This window comes from Rhopalosiphum padi, chromosome 4, assembly GCF_020882245.1.
Source record: "Rhopalosiphum padi isolate XX-2018 chromosome 4, ASM2088224v1, whole genome shotgun sequence".
NCBI classification, from domain to species: domain Eukaryota; kingdom Metazoa; phylum Arthropoda; class Insecta; order Hemiptera; family Aphididae; genus Rhopalosiphum; species Rhopalosiphum padi.
This window is the reverse complement of record NC_083600.1, coordinates 1,569,584-1,581,943: the sequence shown is the minus strand read 5'-3', so window position 1 is coordinate 1,581,943 and position 12,360 is coordinate 1,569,584. Positions and strand designations below refer to the sequence as shown.

General features: G+C 26.0%; 1 protein-coding gene across 4 annotated transcripts; it reads right to left on the bottom strand.

Moving 5' to 3' along the window:
• Window positions 1–151: 151 nt before the first annotated feature.
• On the bottom strand, window positions 152–11,009 carry LOC132930914 (ubiquitin carboxyl-terminal hydrolase 7). 4 transcript variants are annotated; one of them, XM_060997030.1, is made up of 23 exons: window positions 10,577–11,009; window positions 9,214–9,333; window positions 8,327–8,511; window positions 8,002–8,217; window positions 7,182–7,325; window positions 6,912–7,097; window positions 6,763–6,843; window positions 6,589–6,679; window positions 6,286–6,478; window positions 5,213–5,366; window positions 4,941–5,142; window positions 4,617–4,831; window positions 4,252–4,543; window positions 4,061–4,185; window positions 3,901–3,989; window positions 3,671–3,838; window positions 3,444–3,609; window positions 3,243–3,382; window positions 3,079–3,174; window positions 2,884–3,007; window positions 2,741–2,812; window positions 2,591–2,681; window positions 152–1,071 (listed from the first exon to the last, which is right to left on the bottom strand). In XM_060997030.1, the coding sequence occupies exons 1-23, from the start codon at window positions 10,638–10,640 to the stop codon at window positions 968–970; spliced, it is 3,318 nt and encodes a 1,105-aa protein (XP_060853013.1). In that variant the 5' UTR covers window positions 10,641–11,009; the 3' UTR covers window positions 152–967. The 4 variants fall into 4 exon arrangements, with proteins under 4 accessions (XP_060853013.1, XP_060853011.1, XP_060853012.1 ...); XM_060997028.1 differs by having other exon boundaries at window positions 4,617–4,838; window positions 4,945–5,142; window positions 10,577–11,008; XM_060997029.1 differs by having other exon boundaries at window positions 3,444–3,606; window positions 4,617–4,838; window positions 4,945–5,142; window positions 10,577–11,007.
• Window positions 11,010–12,360: the final 1,351 nt, after the last annotated feature.

The window sequence follows — 12,360 nt, the reverse complement described above, 5'->3', positions numbered from 1 at the left end:
ATAATGTATTAAAAATTTGAACTTTTTACTGGAAACAATGAGAAATAAAAACAAATTCTGTTGGCTAACAATGATTTGTCATTTTAATTCTAAATGTAATTTTGTTAGTAATATCACTAATATAATTTTAAAAAAAATGAACAAAAAAAAATATATATAAAAACAAATAATTGAATTTATTTACACAATTACATTGCCTTTTAAAAAATAAATAAACATTCTGATTCTATATTTTATAATGATGTAATAAGTAGGTCTAATTAGTGAAAGTTAACAAAAAATGTTATACCTAACAGTAACGGATTTACATCTTAATGGTAGCGGCATTATATAAATTGAAATTATATGATTAATTGTCAACTATTTTAAACATTTTTTAAAAATATTATGTTAAGTTGAATTATTTTTAAAATCCAGTTTAAAAATAATGCCAAAATACTAATAACATAGAAATTAAATCAATACTTAATTGCAAAGATAGGAGTATAAGACAATTTAATAGTCTTGATGTAAATCTGTCACTTATAAACACATTTACTGTGTATGTTAAAGACTGTTATTCAACATTTACATATATTAATATTTTAAAATAAAATTAACAACAATGATTATTTTTTGAATGTCTGAGTGAAATTTTTTATAAATACTTTACAGTAAAATTGAGTTTTTAAATATATCATATATATATATATATATATTTTATATTTAATATGAATATAATAGTATTTATACAGTACTATGATCCGTAGAATAAAAAATAAAAATATAGTAAGTACCCTTTAAAACATTTAAAAATTGTTTTAAAATCAAGCAGAATTATACATAAAATAGAATAGCAATTTTAATCAAACGCAAAAACACACATAGGTAAAAAGGTTTATCACCAGTATATCAATTTGACATTACTATCACACACAGTATTTAATTTAAAAATTATTCAAGATACATAATGTGTATAAATAAACTTTCAGTTATAGATTTTAATAGCTTTTTCTAAATAATTTAATCGTGTGCGTTTAGTCTTATTTGGATGTTCCATGCCCAACCATGGTCGTTGGCCTTGTCCTTGAGCTGAAATTTATAAAAATATTTTAAAATTAAACCATTAAAAAATAAACCTCATATGAGATTATGTAAATTAATCTAAATAATACTATTGTCATTGCGTGTATAACATACATACATACAATTTTTATGTCCCCCACAAATAATGTTAAATTTACATTCAATGATAAATTATTGTATACCTATGAAAAATTTATGAAAAAATTGACTATTTGTTTAAAATTATTATACTATTGAAATTGTATTACACATTTATAATTAGACAGAAATACAATCATTTTAATTATAGGATTATTTTTTCAGTGGTTATATTTTCGGAGACTAAGTTTCCGGGGTTATTTAATAAATAATATTTTTCGATTACAACAAAATTATTATAATAAAAAGATCAAAATTATTTTTCATGTAAATAAAAATATTCAATTAGAAAAAACAATAAAAATATAAACATTACACAATAGATCAGATTTCAGATACACTTTCTTTATTAGGTTAAAGCCTATGCGATAAACTGGTATGGGAATGCAGAAGAACAGGTGACTAACTACTTAAAAACATTTTAATTAAAATGATAAATAAAACCAGGATAGATTGACAGTTACCAAAAGATTTATCAATGATATACTAGAACACAACCTTATAGATAGTAATCAGAAAGAGATGGAGGGAAATTTTGATAGTAGTGCTGTTCCTGAATGAAAGACAAAAAGAAGATATATTCAAATATGTCAAAATTTGAATACAAAATACCTATAAAAAAATGTGGCTGTGTATTTTTGATACTTTTCAGCTGACGCAAGAACACAATGAGTTATAACTTATAAGAATATTACTTTATAAAATTTATTAAAGGAGAAAAAATATAAAATAATATATTTAGTAGTTTAGAAAACAAAATTGAAGTTGTCAGAAACTGGTATTGTATAAATATTCATATTCCATTTTTGTTACTTCTTTCCAATTAATAAGTTACGTAATGGGAATTTTCTCAAGTACCATTTAGATCAAGTTTTTTAAGAAACTACCATAAAAATCGAAGATTGGAGCAGTTTTTTCATTAAACGTCACACATAAAATAAATAAATAAAATAACCAATATATTTTTTTTTCTAAAAATTACAAGAGTACATTGTATAGGAAGAGAATGATCTGATACTTCGACAAGATAAACGTCAGTTTATACTTCCAATTAATTAGTATAACTATTGAGTGGGCAAAAAATAACTGGGGTAAAGAATGTAGACTATAAATAGCGTTAAATAAGTTTGTGCTTTCATTAAGAATTATTTTAATATTAAAAAAAAAATCCCATAGTTTGCCTCAATTTCACCTGAACGATCATCATCTGAGTATATTCTTGAAAACTAAGATTTCTACTTAAGATATAATTATAATTCTGTAAGATAATAAGGATTTTATCGCTTATAACAGAAGTAAATTTATCATAAAATATTCTATTTTATTTTAGATTAAATCATTATAATATCCCATCTGCCCATAATTTAAATTGTTTTGAAAAACTTACAGGTAGGAGGTGCTTTAAAATCTTGTAAGCTCATAATATGAGTATCAGGAATAAAATTTGCTCTGACTCCTTGGCAAATTGCAAATTTATACTAAAATTTGAAATTTAATTAGAGTAAATTTTTTTTAAAATTCAATAAAATTAACTCACTTTTTCCAGCTCTTTGTCTAGAATACCAGTCTTGTTAACAATACGCTCTTTTACATCTGCTAAAGTCTCTTCCTAAATAGTAAGATAATACATGAATGTATTTATTATATGGGTACTTTAATTATTTTGGGCTCTTCACTTACATGTATAATTTTAATAAGAAAAGGAGTACCAAATGTCGAGTATACTTCTTTTGAAAAATGATTAACAGGAACTAATAATTCATTTTCACTAAGTTCCAATTCATCTTTTGGTACTTCTTCAACTCTGTATATTAAATTAATAATAATAAATTAATAAAACAAAAATATAATCGATTTATTTTATTTATAATTTACCTATAGTATTTTGCTGGGAAAACTGTAGCAATATCTGGCATTTTTATTCCTGGATTGAACCATTTACTTATTTTAGCTGACATAATTTCTAGTGTTCTAAAATTTATAATGTATTAAATTTACAATATTAAGAAAAATAGTATTATGTCTTTCAATAAGATTACCTGAATTTTCCAGATCCTTCGGGTGATAATTCTACACTGTCATGTAATACTTCATAAAAATGAGTACACGAGGTATCATTTTTATTAAGATATAAAATTATTTCTTTTTCGTCTTTTAATTTGGGACCACACCAAATGATCTGCAAGATAAATTTTAAAATTTATATAATAAGAGACTTGTTCAACAAATTTTTAACTTACTTTAACGGGCTTCTTGCTTTCTAACTCATCAACTGACATGTGCATTTCTTGATAAAAGAATTTTTTAGGATATCGTTTTCCATAACTGTTATTTGTTATAAGGTCTCGAATTGGTCCATTATAAGAGTTTTTAATTGGTTCACCAGGACATTCCTTTTGACCGCTGCTAAAACAAGATATATGAAATATGGAAAGATATTTGAATATCATAATTGATATGCACATACTTAACACTAAAATAAATCTGTAATTTGCGTTGATCAACAGATACTCTTTCAGCAACTGCTTGTAACATATCGTGGTATAACATCCACATCGGTAATCCCAAGGTAAATCCAGGATCGTTAGGAATAAGTTTATCACAAAATGTTATATACACTTGGGAACAAATATTTCTAAATGAATAAAAAAATTGTTATTCAATGTAATTATTATTGTTATTATTAATTCAACTCACTTAAAATGATCCATAACACAAGGATAAGTTTTTATAAGTTCTTCTTTTTGATAGATTAATATCTCTCCATAAGTTGATGACTGTATTATCTTAATGTAAAAATAATAATTGTATTTGTTAAAAACATATAATGGTTAAAATAAAAATTTTAAATTCATACTTCACAAAGGGGGTCATCAAGTTTAGTTATCTTCTCAATTTCATTTTTATTAGTTTCTTTATAAATTGCAAGTTTTGTATCTTCATCAAAACCAGCTCTTTTGTTCATGATATTAACAAGAGAATCTTTAATATAAATAAAATTATTTTGTTATAATATAATTGTATTATTAATGTATATAAATTGTTTACCTATTGGTGCTTCATAGTTTGCAAAATAGTAACCACAATAAACTAAAAGCCTCTCTTCGGGTATAAACAATTTGAAAAAAATCAGGGACATTTTATTTTTATCAAAAGGTATTAATGAACTAACACCTGGCTCTACTAGTTCTAACCAAATATTCCACGTAGTTGATGAACTATCATGTAAGTCTTGAATAGTTTTTAAAGCATTTGCTTCTCCGTCAAGATACAAAGGTCTCAAGGAATCATGTTTACTAGCAATAAGAGGCCAAATTCTAATTTGATTTGATTGATATTTCTAATAGGAATGAAAAAAACAAGTTTCATGAGTTTATAATACATTAATTGAAAAATATTTTTAGTTGACTTACAAAAGTTTCTGCCAATAATTGATGTACTTCTTCTAAATTATTATTTTTTTTAACTTTAACTGTTCGGAAGGTGGGCTGCTCCAAATCAAACAAGTCTATTCCCAAATAACTATCAAAACAATCTTCCAAAAAAACTTGTATATTGGTGTATATATGTAAATCATTTCGCTCTTTTCTTCTAATTGTTTCGATACGTTTTTCATCTTGCAATCGTTCTACCAACTAAACACATACAAAATCATCAACATAATACCCTAAATATAGCATATTATATTAGATCCATTAACTAATTTACATTAGATAATCTTAAATTAATACTTTCACTAACCTCTTTTGGTATGTCATTAATTGTTACTTCCTGAAGCACATTTTTTAGTTCAGAATCACGTATATAAACCAACATATATGCATTTGTACATTGCTTTATTGGCATCATATTTTCGTCTCCATCATTTCCACCAAAATTATGTTCTATTGCTTCTTCTTTAGGACATCTTGAGACAACATCATCATCAAATTTACACCACTGATGAAAAATAAATAAATATAATTCATATTATTTTGTAATAAAATTAAATATATTATTTTAAATCTACTTTTCCATCTCCTTTAGGATTAATGAAAACAACATAATGTCCACCATGATTATCCCCACTATGAACAAGAACTGCATGCAATATGTAATCAGCTGGAGTTTCTTCTTTTGTTTTTAAATACTGATCCAAATTAATTTTATCATAAAATTCAAATCTAGAACAAAAATGATTAAATTAAGAATATAAAAATACATTAAGAAAAAAAAAATATGGGCAAGTGGATTCCATTAGGTTATTAGGCGAGGGAGTGGGCCACTACTATAGGTGTGTTAAATTTGAATTCAATGATATATAATTTTGTATGAAAAATTATTCTGAATAGAAACAATCTATTATCCAATAACACCAAGTGTAAAGTGATACATGTTTTACAGATTAAGTTATTAGCCATTTATTTTACTTTTTTAGTATTATGGTAGATTGATATAATTTTTTCCAAAATGTTGCAATTATTATAATTATTTAATAGGTTAGTATTGAATGTCAAAATATTGATTTGGCTTCTTGGTTTAAATTTTTTAGGATTGAAAATCTAATAAAGAACCTTGTTTTAAACTTTTTTAGTCTTAGGCATAAAAATAATTTTTTTTCTTCAAAATAGTATCATGAACCATGATTAAATTATCCATATTTAGGAATCGAGAAATTAACAATAAATTAGGAGATTTGTATTAAATTGTCAAGTTCATTTTAAATAATTTTACTATGAATAATAATTGATATTATAAACATTTGGTGAAAATGTCAAGTATTTACAGTTATTCTTTTTTAAGTTGCATCAAAAAAACAAAATTGAATTGGTATAAAAACTATTGGTTTTCCTTTGTTTATTTTTTATTTTCCCAATTATAAAAATAAGTACTGAGAATTTGTACAAATAAGATCTGCCCACATTTTTAAAAATTGTAGTATTGAACGAGAATGTATGGTGTTATCATAAAAAAAAAAAAAAAACACATAATAAAAGTAATACATTCATTGCTTCGCATAGAATCTAAAAAACCTAACATCGTAAAATCGATACTTTCATGCACAACTCAGAATAAAAAAAACATATATAACATTATATTTACCTATCATTGAATTTAACAGAACTATCTGTAACTGGATCATATTGGAATCGCATAAGGTGTAAATAAAAAACTGGAGGAAATGATGCAAATATAACTCCTTTTTCAGCATCTTGTAAGCCATACTCTCCAGCATCATATCTGTTATCTCCATCCAGTATCTCAACTTGTATATAATCTTTGAAGGACTCATAGACTTTAAAAACATAAAATACATTAAATAGTATGTACTAAGTTTATTAATAAGTTAAAACATTAATTAAAACAAATTTGAAAAAGGTCTAAGGAGAATCTTAGATAACTTACTGTTTTTTTTTCCTTTTATATTGAGTTGAATGTCATAAAACGTCTCAGTTCGTTTTGAAGAATAATCCACATTTTTACAATTTATATATGACTGAAATAAATATAGCAAAAATATTTTTGTTTAATATATTTTAAATGAAAAGAAAAGTTTATTAAACTGAAAATATAGCTTACTATCATTTTGCCTTCAAATAACTTAGGAATTGTTCCCTCCACACACGTGCCTTTCATTTTATTTTCCAATTTATCGAGTAACTTAAATAAGTATATAAGAAATATTAGATAAAAATTAAATAAATTTTGATTTAAAATATTATACATACAACTCTTAAAAATTCTTGAACATCATGTTGCATAAATGAATCAAGTGTTTCCCATCCAAAACTTTTTGTTAATTTTTTTGTCCCAACAGGTTTATCATAAAATTGAAGTTCGTGGAATACTCTTTGTAATGCTAATGCAACACTTTTATTGCTATCATCGCTTTCAGTAGGCATTTTATATACAGCCTAAATAAGATTATTTGTGATCAAGTGTATCAGCAAAAATGACAAATATAAAATAGTTATAATATTGAAGATTATTATATTTACTTTGCGTAGTTGATTGGTGAAATATAATGCTTGTAAAAGTGAGTTCATATAGCAAGTGGCACCTTGGTTTTTCAGACCTACATATCCAGTATGTTTTTTGGAATCCCAACTGACACCATGTGGTGCATCAGCTGTTACAGATACCTAAGATGAATTTACTATTATCAGTATACTTTTTTTTTTAAAGATGAATAAAAAATAAGATTTATAAATTTTTTATACTGAAAAAAGTTGTAGGTATTAATAAATTATTATTATGTTACATCTCCTCAATTAAAAACAATAAACTATGCCATATAATATTACAATAAGTATACAATTATTATTTTCATAAAAATGTTCTAAATCTGTTGTGTGAAATCTAGGGGTTCCAAAATTTTAATAGAAGGTCCCAATAATTTATTGGCAAAAATTAACAATTTAATTTATACAAATAAAATGTTTGGATACATAAAGACCATTAAGTATAACATAATTACATAATGTTGGTAGGAAGGGGGGTTGTATCATCAAAATAGATTATTTTGGGGGTCGTGAATTAAAAAAGATCGAGCACCACTCTTCTAAATCACAAGAAATTAAAAATAAAACACAAAATCTAAATAATTGAGAAAATGTAGTCTAATAATTAATTCTTCTTTATACTTCATAGTAGCAATGTGAATTTTAAAATGGAAAAATTTCTTAAAATTATATAGCACCTACTTAATTTTATATATTATAAGTTAAACAACATTTAATTCAAATAAGTAATAAGTAGTAGTAAGGTAAAAATAGTAAAATATTCTATAAATGTAAATAATAATAAAATTAAACTCACTTCAAATATCACTGTATCATTTTTAATAAATCCTTTGGCTTCGTCTGTTATGTCTTCCCAAGACATAAAAAAACTAAATCCCCAGTCATTCTCTTTTGGGTAAAACAGATGTTGAATTTTACGTTCAACATTAGAGATGCCCTCTTTTTGCGATATAACACGAAGTTCAGCACTTGCATTAACGCTCCAGGAAGTATTTTCTGATTCACCATTACACTAATTAAAAAATAAAAGTGATTATGGTTTTTGTGGTAATAACTATAATTATAATAAATAAAGATCAATAATACTGAATGTGAATAATATGATTAAAAAAAATACATACTTGAAGGAAAAAACCAACAGAAGGTTGAGCAGGTTTAGCAGATCGATTGTCTTGGCTTACTCTATGCATTATCATTATTTTCCATGGAAGATCACGAACATAACAAGGAGGTGATAATCTTTGATCCTTAGATTTACTGAAATTTTCAATTTCAAATTTAAAAGTTGCTTCTGGTCTTGCATTATCTAAAAATGAAATAGTTGTCATTGCAAGTTAGTTTATCATGCCAGCTGACTTAAGATTTACAAAAAATAAATAAATATAATATTTAAAAAAATTATAATATCTAATTCAAAAATTACTAATTTTACTGAGCTATAAAATCATAAAAAATAAACACTGTTAAGATTGTTTAAATAAAATAATGGTAGATTAAAAATCTATTAAAATAAAAAAGAAACTTAACAATTTGATAAATATTATTTTATGTAACAAATAACTATTAACTTTGGTGTTAGACCACCTAACCTCTTACTTGGTGGCAATGGATTTGACTAAGCAGATGCCGATTGCTATGATCAGATGCATCACTTAACTATTCTATCAAATGCCTAGCTTATATTTTGATAAGACTTATACAGTAAAGGAATTAATTTAACGTAGCTAATTGTAAAAATAAGATGATAACAAAATCGATAAAAACTGATTTAATCAATGGGTGTGATTTCACAAAACCATATGAAAATTGGCCACTACTTGAGGAACGAGATTACATTTATTTGAAACAGAGTATAGTCAGTCATTAAAGAGATGAAATTTTACTACTGTTACAATTTTAGGTATTTAATAAAATTTTGTCATGTAAGAAAATATTTTAAGCAAGTTAACAATGAACTGAAATTGTTAACAAAAAAATCAATAAATGATTAATATTAGATATTAGTTACCTTCTTCCATCTCTACATCAGTTATGGGTATTGTTTCAGGGGGTTCTTCTACTAGATCATTAATGTTTGGTATATCCGGACCACTTCCATACACGAAAGGTGTTCCATCATTAGTGAGCACTATAAATAAATAAAAAAAATAAAACATTGTTTATCAAATTAGTTAATTGTTATATTATAACATATATCTAAAAAATAAATTGAAAATTAGGTACAAAATTGTTTTTAATATTACTTATCACTCTTAATACACAATAGTATAGAAATATAAGCTAAATATCCTTAAAATTATTAAAAATAGTAATGTCTCATCAATTAAGTATATTCTTAGAATTAAATCATTAAATTAAGATCAAGTATTTATTTAAAAAAATATATGGGTATTATTTTTATCTTAATAATTTATATCAACAAAAAAATCAAATCCTATAGGAAATTAGTTCATAATATGTAAGATCTAGATACGTTAAATAACAAATTACCCATATTGTTAATATAAAAACAAACTGGATTACAATTTAATGTTGTTTTTACTATATTGTAAATATTTGCAACCAACAAGTTTTAAAATTATGATATAAGTATAGATGTGCCTTTCACTATGATATTTTCATTCATAAACAAAAAAAACTTAAAACTAATTTTATTCTTATGAAATTATCATAATGATAACAGAAAAAAAAGTCATTATATATGAACATATGATTAAAATTCCTACGATTAATGAAAATTAACTATATATATTTTCAATTATCCAATATCATTCTAAATGCTTTTCTAAATTCAAGTATAATTTATTTTATTTATATGAAAGGAAAGTTGGCAAATACACATGGAGCAATAGAATTGGGCTTAATGACTCAACAGTATTCTATAGAATGCTGATCACTGGTCAGTGATTAGTGATCACACTATAGTATAAAATGAAACATTGTTCAAAACTTAATATATTATAAAAACAAAAAAAAATACTGATAACAAACAACTGAAACCAGAAATAATATGATGACAGCATAGTTTATACCATCATGAAATCAAATGTTGTAAATAATTTTTGATAGGTTGGTTATCAATTTATCATTAACTAAATGAGAAATATTTTTTTTTGTCTGTGTGAATAGGTATGTAATTTTAGCAACAAAACGGCATTGCTGTATCGTGCCGTCATCACAGTTATCATTCAACAGAAGTATAAACTTGCAAGGACAATTATTTATTTATTCTAGTTAACTAGCAGAAACGACTAACGAGTAGAGGAGGTTATGTCATTGAGGTGACCGGGGGCGAACGAAACGGATAAACGATCTACGTATAAGTAAATAAACAAAATATAACAATAGCTACTGTAAAAACGACTACATACTTTCCGTGATGTCCATTCCTTCCGGAACGTCATTCTGACTGTCCCGTTCAACCATGTGGTTCATAATACGGGGCAAAGGATTCGTTTTTGATTTTCTGTTCTTGTTCCGTTTGCCGAACGGCGTGGCGGTGCGCTTGTGTTCTGAATTTTTGTCGGCCAAAACGAACTTGACTGGCTTGCTCAGTGTACGCCCAATTTCTGCGACCGTCAGTCACAACGGCACGTGCGTCGAATATTGTATACAGAGATTTTTGGATGGAATGGAGCGTTGGTAAAAGACTCCAAAATATAGACCATTCAATACCGCGGACACCGCGATATGCAGTTCCAATTTCGCGTCGGTAACGACGGCGGCGGACGTTCGTTTGTTCACGTTACACGGATTCGGTGCGGAAACGGAATAACAAACAAGATGGCCGTACGTAAGCACCGATACCGTGCCGTACATCACGCCGGTTGAAGGATGGTGCAATGAAAGAAATCGGGCAGTGCGTCCCAAAATGACCGTGATAACGACTGGTAGAGTTGTACCTTATGTCCTTACATATTTCTAAAATACATATGAAATATAAGGATATCTGGATATTATGTATAATCTGTGGTGTATAATATGATTTAAGGCTATATATTTAAGCCATGGGCTATACTATGGACATGGACTATTCTATAGTTTCACAATTTCACAGATTGTCAATATTATATTAATACCGGCTGCACAATAGATAATAATTTTTATCTATCACATATTATTATCCTTCATTATCTATTTATCTACATCTGTTGGCCGCGATTACGATTAAAAAAATACTGGTTGCACATCTAGATATGATAAGGAGATCTGGAGAAGTTAACCTACGTATTACAGAAGTCGGTGTATTAAACTAGAAATCAGGATAGAATGGATAAATTAAATTTAATCAATTCTGTATAATATAATCGTGAATCTAATATATTTTATGACCAATCATCACTGAACTAAATACTTAGTTTAAATTAAATATTTAGTTCAGTGCTAAACATATGAAACCATAAAATGTGTTGAATTTTATTGTTGTCTTATTTATTCATAAATTTAAATTATGATAGTAGAGGGCTGATTATGTCTTCTTTGGAAGAAATATAGTTCTTATAGGCTACATATGCATAGGTTTCCATGGACCACAGCTGATTTCATAAGTCAGTTTATTCTATTACGAATAATAATAATAATTAACTAGAGATTACTTATTAACGATGTGTCATTAATGTTTAATGATACAAAAAATATATGGTTTTGAATGCGGATACTGCCACCACCAAAGGACTAAAAATTAAATCTCCGTAACATAATAAGATTATTAAAAAGTAGATATTTTTTTAGTATAAATGATTGTATTCCGACTATTTTGTTAAATTTGGTCCCAAAATTGTTTTTTAATTAAATTTCAAGTGTATACGTTATATAAAATAATGGAAATATATACATTATAGTATCATAATTACTCTTTTATGAAAGATCACAAATGAATACACTTAAATATTGTGGCGTAGCATGAAACTTGGTTGGTCTTTAATGTAATGGTACAGGTCTTGTAGCCCCACAACTTGGACTTAACTCGGGGTCCCGGTCTAAATACGCGACTGCTTAAATATTATAGTTGCATAGTAATTTTTTAATTTTTTGACGTCATTGTATAGATCCCGACTCGTAAAAAAAAAATTGTATTGATATGTTATTTGTTAATTTAGCAAGCCAGTTTGTACTTCGTTTTAAATAGTAAATAACCATACTTTAATATTAATAA